At 46.8% G+C, this 18,621-nt stretch overlaps 1 protein-coding gene across 5 annotated transcripts in view; it reads right to left on the bottom strand.

Annotated features, from left to right (window-relative positions):
- Positions 1 to 348: 348 nt before the first annotated feature.
- MORC2 (MORC family CW-type zinc finger 2) overlaps positions 349 to 18,621 on the bottom strand; it is a 40,952-nt gene continuing 22,679 nt past the window's right edge. The window contains exons 7-27 of one of the 5 annotated variants that reach the window (XM_047827705.1): positions 16,029 to 16,188; positions 15,809 to 15,920; positions 15,165 to 15,290; positions 14,480 to 14,559; positions 13,686 to 13,768; positions 13,042 to 13,127; positions 11,749 to 11,889; positions 11,496 to 11,650; positions 11,252 to 11,380; positions 10,628 to 10,733; positions 9,971 to 10,103; positions 8,551 to 8,625; positions 8,085 to 8,465; positions 7,446 to 7,577; positions 6,945 to 6,999; positions 6,383 to 6,524; positions 6,013 to 6,255; positions 5,832 to 5,925; positions 1,892 to 2,080; positions 1,706 to 1,798; positions 349 to 635 (exon numbers count right to left, since the gene is read on the bottom strand). In XM_047827705.1, the coding sequence (XP_047683661.1) occupies positions 567 to 635; positions 1,706 to 1,798; positions 1,892 to 2,080; positions 5,832 to 5,925; positions 6,013 to 6,255; positions 6,383 to 6,524; positions 6,945 to 6,999; positions 7,446 to 7,577; positions 8,085 to 8,465; positions 8,551 to 8,625; positions 9,971 to 10,103; positions 10,628 to 10,733; positions 11,252 to 11,380; positions 11,496 to 11,650; positions 11,749 to 11,889; positions 13,042 to 13,127; positions 13,686 to 13,768; positions 14,480 to 14,559; positions 15,165 to 15,290; positions 15,809 to 15,920; positions 16,029 to 16,188 (2,784 nt within the window). In that variant the 3' untranslated portion in view covers positions 349 to 566. The remainder of the gene's footprint in view (positions 636 to 1,705; positions 1,799 to 1,891; positions 2,081 to 5,831; positions 5,926 to 6,012; positions 6,256 to 6,382; positions 6,525 to 6,944; positions 7,000 to 7,445; positions 7,578 to 8,084; positions 8,466 to 8,550; positions 8,626 to 9,970; positions 10,104 to 10,627; positions 10,734 to 11,251; positions 11,381 to 11,495; positions 11,651 to 11,748; positions 11,890 to 13,041; positions 13,128 to 13,685; positions 13,769 to 14,479; positions 14,560 to 15,164; positions 15,291 to 15,808; positions 15,921 to 16,028; positions 16,189 to 18,621) is intronic. The other 4 variants (XM_047827706.1, XM_047827707.1, XM_047827709.1 and 1 more) reach the window with 4 other exon arrangements.

Here is an 18,621-nt window from a genome sequence, read left to right as displayed (position 1 = left end):
GGACAATGCCACAGCCATAATGACTGACAGCAGGATGGGCCGACATTCACGTCCCTGACCTGAGACAGGACCTGCTCAGTGCTGTTTCTCTATCCTAACCCACTACCCCCAGAGGTCTTCCAGATTAGAGCCCCCAGAAGAAGCACCACTCTGGAGGGTCTTTCCGTCCCCCCACCCCTCAGATCCCAACACTGTTCATCTTCTAGGAGAGACCAGCCCTGCCCCTGAAGCCTCTCCGACTTCCAGGTGGCACTGGATTTACCACATCTTGAGAAGCCAGGAGCCAAGAGAAGGAGCTTGGCATCCCAGTTCTCTGTTCTTTGCCCAACAGTTACCAAAAAAAATGTATGGTCTCACAGCAGGTGCAGCATCTTATTTCTTTTAAAAAATAAATATTTATAAACTTAGGGAGGAAGATTCAAAGAATCAGAGTATTTTTCCCTCCAAAAGCACAAATGTTTCATGTGAATCAAACCAAGGTAAGTCCACCAACCCAAGAACAAAACACCACCCCCCGAGGGCTCTGCCTTGAAGGGCAGAGGAGCTGGTTTTTGGCTCCAAGCCCTTCAGTCCCCCTTGGTGATCAGGTCCTCGATGTAGGCATCCAGCTCATCATCTGTGTTGATGTCTATGTCCTGGAATAGAAGGGAGCAGTCAGCTGGGGGCCTGAAAGCGGTGAGGGGGCCCACCACCTCCCCATCCTTCTTGCAGCCCATGGAGCCTGAGCCCAGAGTCCCCTCCTCTTCCCCCTCCGCCCTGTCAGGCCTATCCCATCTTGGTCATTCTCCCCCCTCCCCATCCTCTATGCACAGATGACGCCCAGATTTCTTGCTACTTCCCTGCCTCTACCCCAGGTTTCTGGTTGCCTTAGATGTGTTGCAGGCTTCTAAGAATCAGTACATTCAAAACAGGCCAAATGCACCGACCCACCCCAGGTTGCATCCATCTCAGTACAGGCTACCACCTTCCCTCACCTAGGGACTCAAGACAAACCGAAGAATCACCCGTTTCCTTTTTCCCTCAGATATTACAAATCTGTGTTTCTCACTGTCACCATCCAAGAATCAGGCCACCAAAATCTCTCACCCAAGTCCTGGGTTCTAACCTCCACCCCACTCCAGGCCTTCCTACAACCAACAGAGTAAATGTCTTGGGTTGCAAACTGGATTGTGCCACAACCCTCCAGGGACATCCCACCTTGTACAAGCCCTGCCTCTTCTCCTATGGCCCACAACTCCCTGCCCTGGGCCTCAGGTCCTACTCTTACATCTGACTAAAGCACTCACACAGCCAATCTTGTATGACTGATTCTACTCTCAGCTCAAATATTAATACCCCTTTCTCAGGCCATCCCTGAACACCCTAGTAAAGTGGCCTCCCTGTTTTTCTTCTCTTGTATTTACTTCACAGGACTTCCCATAATCAATATTCTGTGTCCTTTACCACTGTTGGGCCATGAGGATAGGGACCTTATATTGCCTATCTGGTTCACCCGGTATCCACAAGAGAGACACAGAGCCATGTCCTCAGTTTTCACTGCCTGGATGAAGGACTGAGACCCTCTAGGGGTATTCCCCACTTCTAGGCAACCCAATCCCATCTGGGCGTCATCTGGAACAGTAAGAACATCTTTGTTTCATGGCGTGGAGGATTTTCAAACCAGGCTATAAATCAGAAGATCTAAACAAGGGCAAAAATCTGATACCGTGGGTCTGGCTGGGATGAGGCCCAGGCAGCCGCACCACCTCCAGCCCTCTTGGTCAGGATGCTGTGCAGCCAGGGTTGAAACCACAGATTCCTGTGAGTGGGGAGAAGGGAGCAGGAGGTGCCCAGGCCCCCCTCCCTGAGACACCAGGTGGTCCAGCTACAATGAGAGGGCTGTCTGGCTCACCTCCTGCACCTTTTGCAGGAGCGCCACGATGTTGGTCCTCAGCTTCTGCAACTTCTCCTCTGTCTCTCGGAGCTTTCTCTCAGAAGTGCGCAGGCTCTCCTCAGAGGCCTTGGCCCGTGAGTCAGCACGGCTCTGGTAGGAATGGCACAGATTCTGGAGCCCCACTTCATACTGCTTGAAGTACTCTTTCTGTAGGGAAGAAACCCAGAGAGTGAGTGCATGGGCTTACAGGGGTCCCCAGGGCCCCTCTAGATAGGCACTAGTATCCCCAACTAGCTCAGCACAAGGATGTGTGAAGGGATATCCATATAAGGGACAAGTGGGCTCTTTAGTTCCAGAGTGGAGGACCCGATGCCCATCTCGTGGGGCTGCCATGAGGATGGAGATGAGATTACTCATGTGAAGCACTCAGCAAAATGCCTTGGCAGACAGCAAGCCGTCAGGAAATGTGAGGCAAGATTCTTCCACTCCAGTTAGGACAAAAAAGATGAGTCTCCCTCCCAGCTCAATCACATCTAACTTCACCACAGCCCTTTCAGCAGTCCATTCCAAGTCACATCCCACAATGTCAGAACCAAAAATCCTGTTCCAGAAACATTTATCAAGCACCCACCAATAGCAGATACCTCAGATTTGTATAATATATAAGCAGGATCAGAGCTTTTACTATCTTTCCTGAGTACCTGAAACTTCCAAAGTGCGGGGAAATGATGTTAACTAGCAGTTTCTCTAGACATGAGGCTTTTCAAACTTTTAAAAGGTAGCAGAAAACTTGCTTCAAAAGCAATTTACATGGAATCTCATTAAAAAATTTGAGCAGGAGCTCTTTACGTTTATTTTTAAAATTCAAATTTATAACAATTTACTCATAAGTCACCAATGAGAACGATAAAACCATTTTGGTGAAAATGAGTGGTGCTGACTGACCATTGCGGTAATATCAACTCCTGCATTTACATGCTTCTATGTACGAGCTATATGGCATTTAGCAGTTCCTTACTGCTGGTTTTAAAAACTATTTTGCTACAAGTACTTACCTTACAATTTTAGAATATTATCCTATTAAACCAAAATGGCAAGAGAAATTTCAAGTTCTGTGTAGAAAATAATTACCTTGGCAGCACAAATTAAGTGTTCAAGCAGGTTCCAAAGTATTAAAACTTTAATTGTATGATGTTTTGAGCCCATGATCTGTGTTCGTTTATCTCTTTAACTTTCTATCACAGATTTGCATGGTTATATTATTTTAAACATATATATTCATATATTCATATATATTCATATTCATATACATGAATCTAACATTTGCAAGACCTTCTGATGGTTTTATGGAACTCCTAGTCCAGCATGAAGGGAAAAAGGATGATCTTTTACAGACAGACAAGAACATAATGACCATTAGACTGTTTTGTCCGTGACATTAAAAAAATCAGTTTGCCTTATTTTACACATTCTGGTCAGCAGACTATAAAGTTGATGCCTTGGTGGTATACCTCCTTTTTTTTTTTTTTTTTTTTTTTTAATTTATTTTTAAAGAGTTCACAAAGTGGAAGCTTTCTTTTTTTTTTTATTTTTTTATTTTATTTTTTTTTTCAACATTTATTTATTTTTGGGACAGAGAGAGACAGAGCATGAACAGGGGAGGGGCAGAGAGAGAGGGAGACACAGAATTGGAAACAGGCTCCAGGCTCTGAGCCATCAGCCCAGAGCCCGAAGCGGGGCTCGAACTCACGGACCACAAGATCGTGACCTGGCTGAAGTCGGACGCTTAACCGACTGCACCACCCAGGCGCCCCGGTATACCTCCTCTTACAAGCATTGCTCAGATGCTTCTGGCTGTGTTTATGGTCTGAGCAGCAGAGATCCCACTGCACCCAGAGTTTGCTCTGAGTCTGGCAACAACCTTAAGCCAAAAGCAACAAATCTGACTGACAGGATGCCAGGCCATCCTAGCCAGCCTATCAGCGTTTTTTTTCCTGGAACTTTCAGACAGCACCTGCAGCCTCAACAAGGTCAAGAGTTGAGGTACGGAGCTTTCTGGGAAGCTGCTATGAGCTCTGCCATCCTCTAGCTTCCTTAGCTTGCACCTGCCTTCTCATCTCACAGGGAAGCAAGGCAGCACTGGGAGAAGGGCAAGACCCTTGTCCTAAAGAAGCACCTGGAGTCAAATCTGGGCTCTATTACAACAGACTCTACCTCTCTGAGCCTGTTTCTTCAACTCCTAACCTCACTGTCTAATGGAGGTTAAAATCCCCATCTCTTTCCTCAAGTACATACCTGCCACATGTGGGCCTGACATCTTGAACATACTAGCCCTGCAGTTTTGATTCTAGTTCTATTTTCTAGAAACTCCTCCCTGAAAACTTAAACTATTCCAACCATAAAGATATCTATCCCATTTGATGTAGACAACTCACAGATCCCATCTGCAGCCCTGGCCTTCCTGCCCCTCCAAGTTGAGAACTTGGACTGAGAGTCCCCAGTCTCCACCTGCCCAATGGACATCACCAGAACTGTAGGTGCTGGTGCTTCCAGCCCAACACAAATCACAATTCATCACCTCTCTTACCCTCACCCTCTGTTTTCTCTCCAGTTAATAGCTTTGTCATCATTTCCCACAGGCCTGAGACACAGGGAAGCATGTGGCCTCTGCCTCCTCCCCCATCACTTGCTTGCTGTCAACAACTTCTGACACAGACCTTTTACTGGCCAGTCCACTTTCACCACTCTTGTTCCTGTTCCCGTTCCCTCATCTCTGACCTTTCACGACTGGACCTGCCCCCTTGCCCTTGCATCTTCCATCCACCCAAACAATCTGCCACCAGAGGTATCCTCTTAGGACAGGGTCAGTAAACTAGAGCCCCAGGCCAAATCAGCTGCCTATTTTTATAAATAAAGCTTTACTGAAGCACAACCACATCCATTCCTTAAAAATAATCTGCAGCTTTCACGCTCTAATAGTGGAATAGTCACCACAGAGACTCTAAGACCCACAAAGCTGAAAATATTTGCTAACTGGCCCTCTACAGAAAAATTTTTTGACCCCTCCCCTAGACCAGGTTCAGACTAACAACACCCCCAAGCTCCAAACTTTTGCTGGCCCTCCACTTCACACAAGGTTTAAACTACTATAGCTAAGATCAGACATTCAAGACACACCATAACTTGGCTCTCAGGCCCTCTTCTTCCCTAAATGCTCACCACATGCCTGCTGCCTTGACTTGGGAACTTTCATTCCTCTGACACCTCACTCACAAAAGTTCCCCTGCCTCAAACCTTGCCCATCACTTACACAGGCACTTGCAGAAATCCACATCTTCTTCAGGCTGCTGCTCTCTCCTTCCCCAAGGCTGCCACAGGCCAACTACCTGCTTCCACAGCACTGACTGCTCTCATTGGTCTCTTGTCCAGCTACCTGGTAAAAATTCAGTCTCTACTAAATCTTTAGTCCCCTGCAGGCAGCACTCTCTTTTGTTGCTCATTAAAAGGTCCAGCAGAGGGCCTGTGACACAACAGCATACCACCACCCAGTGCTTGCTTCCACACATCTCTACCTCCCTCTAAGAGTCAACTTTTAGGCACTTTGAACCTAAGTTCTTCACTACTGCTTGGGACAAGTTTACTCCATCTGCCAGGATAGAGGAAGAAGGACATATTCATTGTAAAACGTGAAACTAGGCTTCTATCCATGAGGATTCAGCCCCAGCATCTTATGGTAGGGTGTGGTCGGCTTCTGCACACCACAATCATATCCAGCTAAGCTGCTTCTTTTTCTACAGTAAGTCTCCTATTCCTTTTAGCAAAAAAAAAAAAAAAAAAAAGGGGGGGTACTGGCTGGGGGGTGGGAACACAGCTGAGAGCTTGTAATCACAAGCACAAAGGGGCAGGGGCATGTGCAGTTAAAAAAAAAAACACACCCCAAAGATTAGGCCAGACTCACCAGAGGAAATGATATTAGCTCATCTGAATTCATAACACTCAGCTCCTTCTTGGAGATGGGGAAACTTGGAGGCAGGAAGTACCGTAAACAATTCCTAAAAAAAGAAGGTGGGGACAGGAATTCAGAACAGCAAGAACAAGGTGGAGAGCCACTGCTAGCCCGAGTGGGAAGACACACGCACCGGAGGATCTGAACAAGCAGGTCAATGGTCTCGTGGTTGGTGCTGGGGGCGGTGGTGTCAGGCTCTATGCGGATGCAGTCAGAAGTGGAGGGCTCTGCCATGGCTACAGCCTGCTGGGCCACCACCACCTCCTCTTCCTCCTCCTCTTCCTCCTCCTCCCCACCCTCCTGCTGAGTGTCAGGGCTCTGGTACTCCGGAGAAGGAGGTTTCATCAGCCGCACATCCTCACTGCCTTTCTCCACCCTAGGAAGCACACAGCATTTATTATGTGTGTCCCAGACTCCCAGGATGGGCTGTCTGCAGGGAAGCTAGGGACACACCCACCCCCCCCACCTGGCCAATTTTGTCAGCCTCTGGAAAGGGGCATTACCAGCGGTCTCTCGGAGTGGTGTCTGTGGGCACGTAGTCAAACTTCACCTTCCACCGCACCACATGCTTGCCCACCTCCACAGCTGTGACACGGCCCGTGTACCACTCCCTGTTCACACGCACCTCCACGTGCAACCCTTTATCTGAGACAATGAGGATGGAGTGAGTGTCAGAAAACTATAGACTCCCCCACTCAGCCAGGGTCACCTTGACAGAGGCAGCCCCAGGATTTGCAGGGACAAGAATCCCCTAGATGCTTGCCCTGCACTTTTCCAGGAACATGCAGCCCAGCCACCCTAGTCTCCTTCCCCATCTACCATGAAGGTACCAAAGAGCAGCAGGATGAGTGACTGCTAGAGGTGCAAGCCAAGAAATTTGTGCTAAAAATACACATAAGGGTGTGTTCTCTTCAGACTTCTTCTTGGGATCAGACTTGGAATGATTGCTGCACAAAAGCTCAGAGCCAGGAAAGCCTCCAAGAGTCTTTAAGATAAGCTGTTGCTGGCCGAGGGGTCCGAATACCCCCTTCCCCCACAGGCTGCCAGGAACCTCCCCAAACTCACCTTTCTGAGCCCTCTTAAGGTCAGCTGGATCCTCTTCCCCAGCACTGTCCGAGAGCTGCAAGGAGAACAGTCTGTTAGAGGCATCCCCAATGCCCCTGAAGAGCAGATTTTTGCATGATTGGCCACCCAGGGTCATCAGCTATCACTTCATACTGCATTATGTGGCTGTTTAAATCTCCATGCCTCACCAAGAGCTGTTCTCTAAATCATCTACCTTGTATAAACAAGATAACACACAAAGGACAGAAAATCACAGACACAGGGAAGCAAAGAGTTTCAAGCCTTCCTCATCTGTATGTGATCTCCAGCCTGTGATTAGGGCCAGAAGCCAGTCTCACTCAGAAGCCTACCTGACACCATGTTTCTAAATCATCTGGATAACTAAGAGTCCTACAGAGATGAACTGGGTTTCTGGAAGGCTGAGGTCACAAAACAGAAACAGAGCTGGTGCAGACTGCAATCCTAGGGAAGGAGGCTCTAACCTCACCTGGGACCACCTACCTCATTCAAGTCCTTCTTTTCCTCCTTCACAGCAAACTTGCCCCGCTTAGACCTCTCTTTCCTCCTCTCAGCCTCTTCCTCAGCTTCTTCCTCGTCAGAAACCCCAAGAGTCCGCTTCCGACTAGGAGTGGTCTACAGCAACAGGAGAGGGAATGTGAGGGGCCCTGTCAGCCCTTGAGGTGCAGGAAGATTTCATCTGGCCTAAAGCTGTTCTACTTGTATGCTTCTCAGTCCCCCCAGGGCTGAACCTTCCCTGACGTTACTCAGTACACAGCAACCTCCTAGTCCCTGTGCCCACGAGGACCTTTGCTCAAAGCTGTCGTAGGGGGAGCCTCTCAGTTCACTTCTCTCTTAGCCTGCCTGGCCAGCCAGGTGTGATGTCCCTGAAACATACTGACCATCTGCTGCGGCCCACCAATGCTGCCACCAGGCTGCCAACCTATGCCCACAGCATAGAAGCTGATGGAAGTGACTCAAATTAATGGCAGACCAATATTCAAAGGGAGCAGTGAAGAACTCCCTTCAATTATTTAGACTCCTCCTGAAGGGCAACAGAAAGCTCCCCCAGTACAGCTTTGACACAGCCTGATTCCACTCCTACACCACTGAAGGTAGGTTCAGGTTGGAAAAGCATCTCACTGGGGAGAGTTTACTGGGTGGCTCTGGCTTCTTGACCACTGGAGTCTTGATTGCTCTGGGAGCAGGGACCTCCCGAGGGCTCTTGGAGTTGGGCAGCAGAGATGATGATAGTGGCTGCACCATGGGGGTGGGCCGGGATGCAGTCTTGACCGGCGTGTTAGCAGGCTTCCGGGGTGCCTCCGGTGGTTGGAGAAGCCTGGATGTACTGGCCTCCTCCCGGGCTGCCAGGACAGGAGGCTTTGGGGTGGTGTTGATGACAGCAGCCTTTCGGGGCTGGCTGGCTGGCCTGGGAGCTTGCAAAGAAGGGGGCCTGCTTGGGGCATTCTTGATGACAGCAGGTAAAGGAGGTGATCGAGGTCGCTGAGGTCTACGTGCAGGTTCCTAAAAAAGATCCAGAGAAAGTGAGAACACTGATCCTAGTACAAGACACCTAAGGAAAAGCTCCTCCCCTGTGCCTGGGCTTTACCTCAGTGGAAGGTCTGGTGGTCACTTCCAAAGGCAGTTTCTTCAGGTCAGCTTGGGAACGGATAGGTGTGGTTTTCTGCACAGGAAACATGGTGATGAGGTTGTTTGCGTATCTTGGTACATTCAAACAAAACTTTTTTTGGATCCCTACTATGTGTCTGGGACAGTGGGAAAACAAAAAAGAAAACCTAGGCCTATTATAAAACTCCCTACTATGATAAGACTCCCATTCTCACTGGGGAGACAAAAAATAAAGTCACTAAACCATCAGCAAACTACAGGATTCTATGTCTGATTAACCTAGCATTGGAGAGACCGGGAAAAAGTGTCAATGGACTAAATTCCTATAAAAGAAGCCAGAAAAAGTAGGAAAAGCTTGACGGACAAGGCCAGAAGGGACAAGTGAGATTCAGCAGACAGGAAGGCACGCATAAGACATCCAGGTTAGTGTGACCATCTCCACAGACAGGGAAGCCAGAAAAAAAAAAAAAAAACTTTTATAATAAATACAATAAAGGATTAATACCTCAAATATATCTCAAAAACCTGACAAATCAATTAATAAAAAAATAAACAAATCTGAAAAAACAGAAAAGTAAAAAAATTATCCAATTTAGAAATATGAAAGAAATTCTAAGATGCATAGCTTTGTCTGTCAAATGTGCAAAAAATACCCTAAAATAAATGTTCTGCTTGTAAAAAAAACAGAAATTAACACATCTTCTGGAAGATAATTTGGAAGCAGTTATAAAAAGCCATAAAATTTTATAAACCCTTTTATTATTTGAAATTTCCTAGAAAATTATCCCAAGAAAATTGTGTGCTAAAAAAAGTTTGTGTGTGATGACATTATATATATGTATCATGACCTCCATATTTTTATTTATATATATATATTTATGACTATGTAGGCAATCATAAAAAATTAGAAGAATATGTTAGTGGTGGTTACCTCTATGGTAGGATATTTATTTTCTGACCACTTGGGAACATATAAATAAGACAGTTTGCTTTTTTAAAATGATCATCATGAAAAAAGAAAAAAGGAAAAAAAAAAAAAAAAAAAAAAAAAGGCCAGGTGCCTGCGTGGCTCAGCAGGTTAAGTGTCTGACTTTGGCTCAGATCATGATCTCACGGTTCATGGATTCAAGCCCTGAAACGGGGTCTGTGTTGATAGCTCAGAGCCTGGAGCCTGCTTCAGATTCTCTCTCTCTCTCTCTCTCTCTCTCTCTCTCTCTCTCTCTCTCTGCTCCTCCCCCACTTGTGCGTGCTCCCTCATTCTCTCAAAAATAAGCACTTAAAAAAATTTTTTAAATGCTCATGGTGTACTCAAGAACCAGTGAGTCACTGAGGGTTCCTGTCCCATCCCAGACAGATCCCTGATACAGGCTGGCTCTGCCCATTGCCCATGACCCATGTACCTGCAGGGCCTCTAGCTTCTCCTGCTGCTGGCGAATTTTCTCTGTCAGCTGCTTCTGCTTCTCTTCTTGTGTCTTCAGGTCCTTTCTGAATGTCCCCAGGGGAACCTTCTGCTTCTGTTCAGAAGCCTCACATCTGTTGAGAAAAGGTGCTAGGACGGTTATAGCAAAATAGGGCTCTAGGGGTCCCTGGGTGGCTCAGTCGGTTAAGCATCCAACTCTTGATTTCAGCTCAGGTCATGATCTCACGGTTCATGAGTTCAAGCCCTGCGTTGGGCACTGTAAGTGCAGAGCCTGCTTGGGATTCTCTCTCCTCCTCCCTCTCTGCTCCTCCCTGGCTCCTGCTTTCTCTCTCTCTCAAAATAAATAAACCTAAAAAACAGGGTTCTAAGTAGGACATGGTCCTTCTTCCTCAGTCAACCCATTCTCTTACCATAGTATAACAACCTCAGGGTTCTCAAATGTACAGAATTAATACTCACTGCAGGACATACATGTATTCGTATTTCCAGGGCACTTATTATTTGCAGCAAGACAGAAATATGAGGATATCAGCAATGACTTCAAGATGTACAGCGAGTTATTTACCCAAAGAGTGGAGAGAATATAGTGGAAGAGATAGGAGATACCCACAATCTCCTTGTTAGAGCAAGTGCTCACCGGTCCTGCTCAGGATCAGGGTTCATGGAGCAAACCCAGGTATCAGGGTAATCTTTTTCCACAGAACTCAGCTGGAAGGGGAGGGTTCGCCACTTCAGACACAAATCTGTGACACAGAAAACACCCCAACAAACATCAGCTATACCCGACAACAATTGTAAGCAGGTTCCTCCCAAGCAGGCACAAGGCAAAGATGCCCCCCGACTTTCCATGCAAAGATCTTCACTCTGGCTTCAACTCTGCCTTCCTTGAAGAATAGTAATTCTTCTCAGGGACAGTAATTCCAGCAAGAATAGACACTTTACATCGTAGACTTTCAACACTCCCAGCCCCTCTCCCTCCAACAGGATCCTGGCTCAGTCACTACTCACACTGTTAATAATGTGGTACCAAACCAAATGAGGTCTGGCAGGTTAGACACCTTCTGCCTCATTCAGGAGGGACAGGTAGAACCTGGCACAGCCCCAAGGCTGAGCTCCCAGGGCCATCACCAAACAGACATCCCCAGTGGGACCAAAAGTCCATGAATGTTAGTCAAGTCAGAAGGCCAGCAAGGGTACAGTAAAAGAGGTTCATGGACTATATCACATGGGAGTCAGAAGGGGGTTCTGACCACTGGCTCACCACACTGGATTGTGGTTGGGATTTCCATAGCTCTCCGACGCTTGTAACGTAGCTCACTGGATGGGGGCTGGTTCCAGTTGGCAGAGAGGTAGCCAAACTCATCCCAGAACTTGATGATTCCCCTCTGGGCTAGAAAGCAAACACCCACACATCATATTAGGAGCTAGCCTCTCGCTCTTCCTAAATTCACACCCTTGGGTGCTAAGAGTATCCTAAGATTGGAAGTGAACAAAAAGGTAATTACCAATCGCAATGTCCTTCCAGTACTGTGCCAGATGCTCCCCCATCGCCCTCAACAGGTGCCGGTACTCCTTGGCATCAGCAAAGTCCTGCTTGTTGTGTGTAGGTTCCAGGACCAGGTAGGGCACATCAACAACCCCAACAACTCCACCACATGCCCTGCAGGGAGAAAGAAGACATAGCTCTGTCACCCCATTGGCCAAAACCCTCCCTGCCATCTGCCTTGGGCTGAAAAGTCCTCCTTGGGGAATACTCACATGCCCCCTTCCAGCTGTGGGCCCACTTTCTCATACATCTTGATCAGGCGGCTACAGTTATAGATGAACATGCCATCCAGGTCCCGGTGTTCAATGTTGACCCCAAAAACAAAATTCAGTTCCTTAGGTTCTTTAAGTGCTCTGAGAAGACATGAGATAAATTCAAGCAGATCAACCCATTAACACACAAACACCATGGTGTTTAAGATATGTTAGCTTATGCTTGAAACTTGAGACATGTTAAGCAAAAAGTTTTGCATTTCCATTCAGTGTGTAACCTATTAGACTTGGTGAGGATACATGAAGCACAGTGACTCTAAACATCCCAAATTAAAAGTATATGACTTTGACTTTTGGTAACAAAACAGGGATGGATTTAAGTATAAATGGGATACTGTGAAATGGCTACAAATCGCTGCAAAGATAGTTACATGGTGGACCAAACACAAGGTTATACCTATTCTACCAACGTGACAGTAATTAATCTTAAAAAGACAAAAATTCACCGGCACAATGAACGTGTATGTGAGAGAAGAGACTATCATGTGATACAGATCAACAAAATCATGGAGCTGGAAAGCAGATGAATGGAGCAGTGAAATGACTTAGAAGAAACCTGAAATTGATGCCTATGATAGGAAGGTCATGAAGCAGCAACCCAGGAATTCAAGGTCCAGAGCCCCAAGAAGCTCCAGACATAAGGTGGGACATGGAGATAATCAAATGAGCCAGGACAAGTGCCCATTCCAGATGAAAAAGGTCAAAACTCAATTTACAGCATTATTTCACATTTGTAACCACAGATAAAATATTAAGATATTAACAAATAATACAAATAAAAGGGAGTTTTAAAATCCTATTTCTTAAATGATCTGTGCTTTACAAGTTTTATACAATAAGCATTTTCTACATCCTTTAAATGAAAAGGGAAAAACAAAAAAGGACAAGAGAGGATAGAAGGAAAAAAAAGAAGAGAGGGAGTGAGGAAACAAAAAGAAAAGAAAGAAAGGAATAAAGGGAGGGAGGAAGGAAGGAAAGAAAGGGAGTTTCCAGGAAAGAAGGTCTGGTGTTCAATTCCAGGGACTGGCCCTGCCCTGGCTTTTCCTACCTCAGCCAAGAAACCTGCAGTGGGCATGTGACAAGCATTTGGGATCACAACATCAACAGTTTTCTCAAAGCAATCTTTGTGACAAAAATGGCACAGGAGGGGGAAGGATTCCCCAAGCTCTTTGTCAATAACGAGTAAAAAAGTTACAGAATTTTAAAAAACCAAAAGCCAGCCCTGGCACTCACCGCTGCTTGGCCTCCTTGATCCGCTTCTTGACATCAGCTTCCCTGCGCAGGGTAATGGCTGTGTTCTGGACCTGCCGCAACATTACCTGGAAATGTACATTGGCGCAAGTGAGGGAGGAGGTGCTCTGGGCCACAGCAGGCAATATTATAACAAACATCTAAAACTTCTTTAAATCACAGGAATTCAAAACCACATTCAGAGACTTACTTCTTTCTACAGAAAGTGGTCTTGATGAGGACAAACTCAAAAGCTGTGTTTCACCTGACCAGGCTCACTCACGTGAAGGAGGAAACACCCCCAACTGAAATAATAGTCTACAGACATGTGTGTCAGACAGGGAAGGGTAGAAAACTGCTCAGACTATCACTACTGTGTGTGACCCAGGGCTAGCGACCATCTTCACTTCATTCTTCCTTTCTATAAACTGAGAATACTAACAGTATCCACTTTACATGGTTGTCAGGATGTTGAAATGACTAGCCAAGATTCTCATATACAGTGTATTCAACAGTGATTAGGGAAACATCCCATTTTGCAGCTTTAGGGCAAGGAGTTCATGACTACACTGGAGCTGAGCCAGGCCAGCTCTGGGATCCTAATGCCAGAAATGCTAGACAACAGCTGCTCAGATCTAGGGCCTTACCCTAGAGTCCCGTGTGAGGTCTCCACCTAGGCGAACTTCTAATGTCCGAGCTTTGCTCTCCGCCTCCCGTGCCTTCTCCTCAGCTAAAACCCAGAAGAAATCATGAAAAGGAATTCAAAGGTTCAAAATTCTTAGTCATCCTTCCTGAATCCAACAGTGTAGCTCCCACTGGGAAAGATGTATATGCACTTTCAAGGAATAGGACAGCTGGGAAAGCAACCTCCCTGCCTGGAATGTAGAGTTGGTACAAAAAGGAACATCCTTTTGTTTGGAGGCCCTAAAGAAAACAGGCACTATTTATACTTGAGACGTACTTTTTAAACTTTACAAATGAATGAGAACAGGTCAAAAACTGCCCAAGGCAACCAGAGTTACAGCCTCAGCAGGAGCAGGAAGTTATCAAAGTACTCAGCCAATCACTCTCCATCAAGCAGCCCCGAAGCCCTGTCAGCATGAGAGACCTTGAGATTTTTGCCCTGGAGTCAGGATAATCAGTTTCACAAGTATTTGGGCCAGAAGACAGTAAGATTCTTCACTCTAGGCAAGCTGAAGAGTTGTCAGTTTTAGTAAGTCCCTATAAATGGCTGATAAAGAGAAAGTAAAGTCTGGGGAGAAAAACAGTTGAGAGGATTGGCATGCAGGGGGAGGGGTACAAGAGGAACCAGACCAGTGGTTTAGGAGAACAACTTGCTCCTGGGTGCTGGGCGGAGCTTTTTTGGATCCTGCTGTGGCCACAAGTATTTCCCAGACAACCCCAACCTGACTACTCCTGTCCAGGGGGTGGGGGACATTACCAATCCGTGCCACATGTTCAGCTTTCTTCACCTCCTGCTCTGCACGAGTCTTGAAACGGCTTGATGTGTACTTGTACATCCTGAACAGGGGAAAAAGCAACCTGAAGACACAAGCAGCAGTGGGGTAGGACAGCAACCCGAGCAACTCAGGAAACACTCTGCCTTCCTGCCTCCTCCCAGGCTACAGTGATAATGAGTCAAAAACAAACATTTCAGCAAAAAAGACTAAATTCCTTATTCCACTGGCCCCTTCCTCCACCTTTGATTAGCAACCCCACTACTCACCAGGTGTGTCATTAATCTCACAGCAGAAATAAATCTCAGCAATCAGCCAGGGCCTTTGCTCTCCTGTGTACTGTCTAAAGGCCCCTTGGCCCTGAAGCTGAGAGGCTCAGATAGTTCACGGTGCCAGGCAGGGCACCCTCCATGTCAGAGAAGGCACTCATGCTCAACGAGCTTCACCAGCCAACCTCCATAGCTTATCAGCCATCTGTGTCCCTCCCTCAGGACTCAAAAGTTTCTATGTGGTAAATCACAAGCAGCTTAAAGGCCCAAGTGCAATCAACACTGTCAGAGCCTCTTATCATCATTCCTAGCATCATTCCAACAATGCTCCAGAGAATCACAGCCAAGGCCCCATTCTCAGCTCAAGGGAAACAGCAGACCAGGGTGGGCAGGCCCCTACCTGGGCTTATACAGGCAGCAGGAGAGTCTCTTGGTCTGCACCTTGTGCCCATGAATGAAGATCCGCATCCGGGGATCAATATAGAGCACGGCAGCATAGGCTCGGAATGAGCGCCGCTCTGGCTTCCTAGAGGTGGCAGGAACAAAGGAGTGCGATCACCTACCCCACAATCAGCTTGACCACAGGTAAGGTAAGACAAACTCTCTGCAGGCCCTTCACCTTTCCACCTCACATCTTGGCTTCTCTCACCACCCTGAAGGGCTGCTCCCTCACTGTGGGCACCACACCCCTCACGTCTCCAGCACAGGCACTCCACAGACACTTGACCCGGCCCTACCACTGGCCCCACTACAGACCCAGCAAATCCTCTCCCCTCTCTAGACTCTGGTTTCTTCTGTCAAATCAAGGAACTGGAACCAGAGATAATTAACCTTTTCTTTTGGCTTAGCTGAAGAGCTGCTGTCCTAGTCATCCCTCTGCTTGGGGCAAGAAGACATGGGCATGCTCAGCTTCATCAACTCCAATACTGGGAAATTCAGGGAACAAGCTCTCCCCCACTCCCTGAAGTCACCTCCAGAGCTTTCCCTCCCTGAGAAAATGGAACACCAGTTCCAAGCCTTCCCTCCCTTCCCAGCCACACTCACGTGCCCTCTGGGGAAGTCTCTGCCATCTGGATATCTCTTGGATTTGAGATTATGTCTAGCTCTGGCTCTCCATTATCCATGAGTTTGAGATTGAAAATGATCACCAGTGTTCCTGGGAAACAAATCCTTTCATTCTCCAGGTGCCCCCTACCCATCCCCAAACTCCTCATGGCTCTGGAGCTACTGGATTCTAGGGGCTGCAGGCTCAAAGCCTACTTACCACTGTCCCCAGGAATCTTCATGAACTGAGACATAACCTCCTCTTCATTGCGGAAGGGAGAATACTTATAGATGAGTTCTGTCTCAATGGCAAACTTCTCCACATTGTCTGTGACAGGTTCCCGGGTGCGAGCATTCCAGGTGGGCAATGGAACTATCACCTTTGGAGTAAACATGGGCAGATACTTTGAGGGAGGACCCAGAACAGCCTTCCCCCAAAATGTGTATCCATCTCATCCCTCTCCACAGTGGCTCCACAATGCCCCAGTGGTGAGGTCCAAGCTTTGCAGCTTGGCACCAGAGGCTCTGTGGCTTCTGCCCCTTCCCAAGACTCAGCGTCACAGCACTAGATCCTCTGGGATGTGCTGATTTATGCTGTTGGGGGGTCTCTGCATGAGCGGTGCCCTGCTTGGGATGCCCCTGGACATCCTCCTAATCTGCTAATAATTCTACTCTACTACCAAAAAAATATTTGTTATTATCTAGTAAATCCAAAGATACAAATAAACCTACAACTCAGCAATTCCATCCCCAGGTTATATCCTAGCAGAAACTTCCGCACTTACGTACCAGCAAACATGTAAGGGTAACACAAATATCCAATACAGAATAGATAAATTACACTGTTGTATATTTATACAACGGAATAGTGTGTAGTGACGACAATGAACAAACAGCTACTAACATCAACATGGATGGATCTCAAAAACAATGTTAGGTGAAAAAGGCAAAGTGGAAAAAAAACCTATGGTAGGAGCCCACCTCTATAAAAGTCATAAACACACAAAACTAAACTGTTACTCAAGAATGCATACACACAATACAGGTGACAAAACTATAAAGAGAAACAAGGCAATCATCACAAAACCTACCTGAAGGCAGCTCCTTCAGAGGTGCAATAAGGAATACAACTGGTGAGGGGCACACTGGGAACTCCTAGTATCAGTCTATCATGGCAGCTATCATGTTCACTTTATACTTATTCTCCCAACTGTACCCATATTTTAATATACTCTTTCATATTATGGAATTTAATCTTATGTTTATGTTTTTAAAAATCCTACCCTTATCAACTATACCTCAATAAAACTAAGAGGAAAAAAATCCTCTTTCTTCTAAAACTGTATCCTCAAGTGCCACTCCCACAGGCTTAGATGTACTCCTCCCCCAGCCAGCTGCCCATGAGAGCCTAGGGATGGCTGACTGCTTGATTCCCTCTATAGAGCAAACCAGTCCAGATACCTCAAAGGTTCAAATCACATGCCCCCCTCCACCTAAGGAAAAAGGGACACTGCATTTTAACAAGTGCCAGGGTGATAAAACTGTTGAGGGTTGGAAGAGATTTTACTGGTTTCTAAGAAGCTTAATGTCTGATGGTATTCATCCCTAGAGCTGGTTTGGACACATTCCTAACCAGCCAAAAATGATCTTATTTTGAAATCTTGGCTGAGTTTGCACTAGAGTACAATCCAAAATAGTGACCTTCTAGCACCAAGTAAGGAAAAAATTTCAACCTAGCTTTTTCACCAGGGGAACCGAGTTCCATTTGTGTTCTGTGAATCTGTACCTCACACTGCAACTCCCATTTTTCACAGCAGCCCCAGGTGATAAGAGCTTTTTTTGTTGTTTTTTGTTTTTTTGACAATAATATTACTTTAAACTGCATGTACTTCCACTGGCACCCATCCCTGCCATTGGGACACTTCTTTAGTTTCAATGTCACCACTCTGCTGGTTTTCCTCCTACCCACTCCTGTCTTTTTTGCCACCTTCTCCTCTTCCTACACTTTAAATGTTAGCATCCCTGAGATCCCAAGTCCTCTTCTCACTCTGCATGCTCCTTTAGGTGAGCTCATCTGCTACCAAGGTTTCCAGAGCCTAGGCCTCCCCTCAAGCTCTGGACCCAGACCCAACTGCGTGTCCAGGAGAAAACTTAAGTTCTTCAGCAAAGACTAGCAGAAGAGGATGTCACTCTCTTCCATTCTTCACCAGCTCCAGACAGCCCACTATGCCCCAGCTGCCACATCAGAACCTGCATCGTGACCCTCCTTCCCCTTTCTGCTAATCAAACATCAGGTTTGTGGGCCCCGCATGCTAAAGAGATGACAATTCTTCCTACATCTCTCGCCTCCCTACTGCGGCCCTGCAGGCTACACATAGCCAGGGCATCTCAACTAGTTTACTCCAACACCTCTATCTTTCCAATCTAATCACCACACAACAATCAAACTGATCTTTTTATAAAAGATACTGATACTGCTACACCTTTGCTTAAAATCCCTTTGAAGCTTGCCGTTTTAAGTCCTGCACACTCACCAAGGCCCTGAGGTCAAGCCTGACTGACCCTCCCTGATCTCCAGAGGCCACCACCTTTCTTCAGGTGGCACCTCTGCCAAGTCCCTTCCCACAAGGGAAGGTGATGGCCTTGAACAGATGATTTCCATGGACTTCACCACCCACCTCCTACCACCCACAGTCCATCAGGAAACATTCCTGAAAATCGCAGCATGGGCAAAAGTTCTCCTGCCCTACCTTCTCCCAAGAGACTGTTCTTTCCAGCCACAGCACCTCTCTCACTCCATGTATGATGGGTGA

Source organism: Prionailurus viverrinus, chromosome D3, assembly GCF_022837055.1.
Source record: "Prionailurus viverrinus isolate Anna chromosome D3, UM_Priviv_1.0, whole genome shotgun sequence".
NCBI lineage: Eukaryota > Metazoa > Chordata > Mammalia > Carnivora > Felidae > Prionailurus > Prionailurus viverrinus.
Note: the sequence above shows the minus strand (reverse complement) of the source record. Positions and strands in the feature narration are given on the sequence as shown.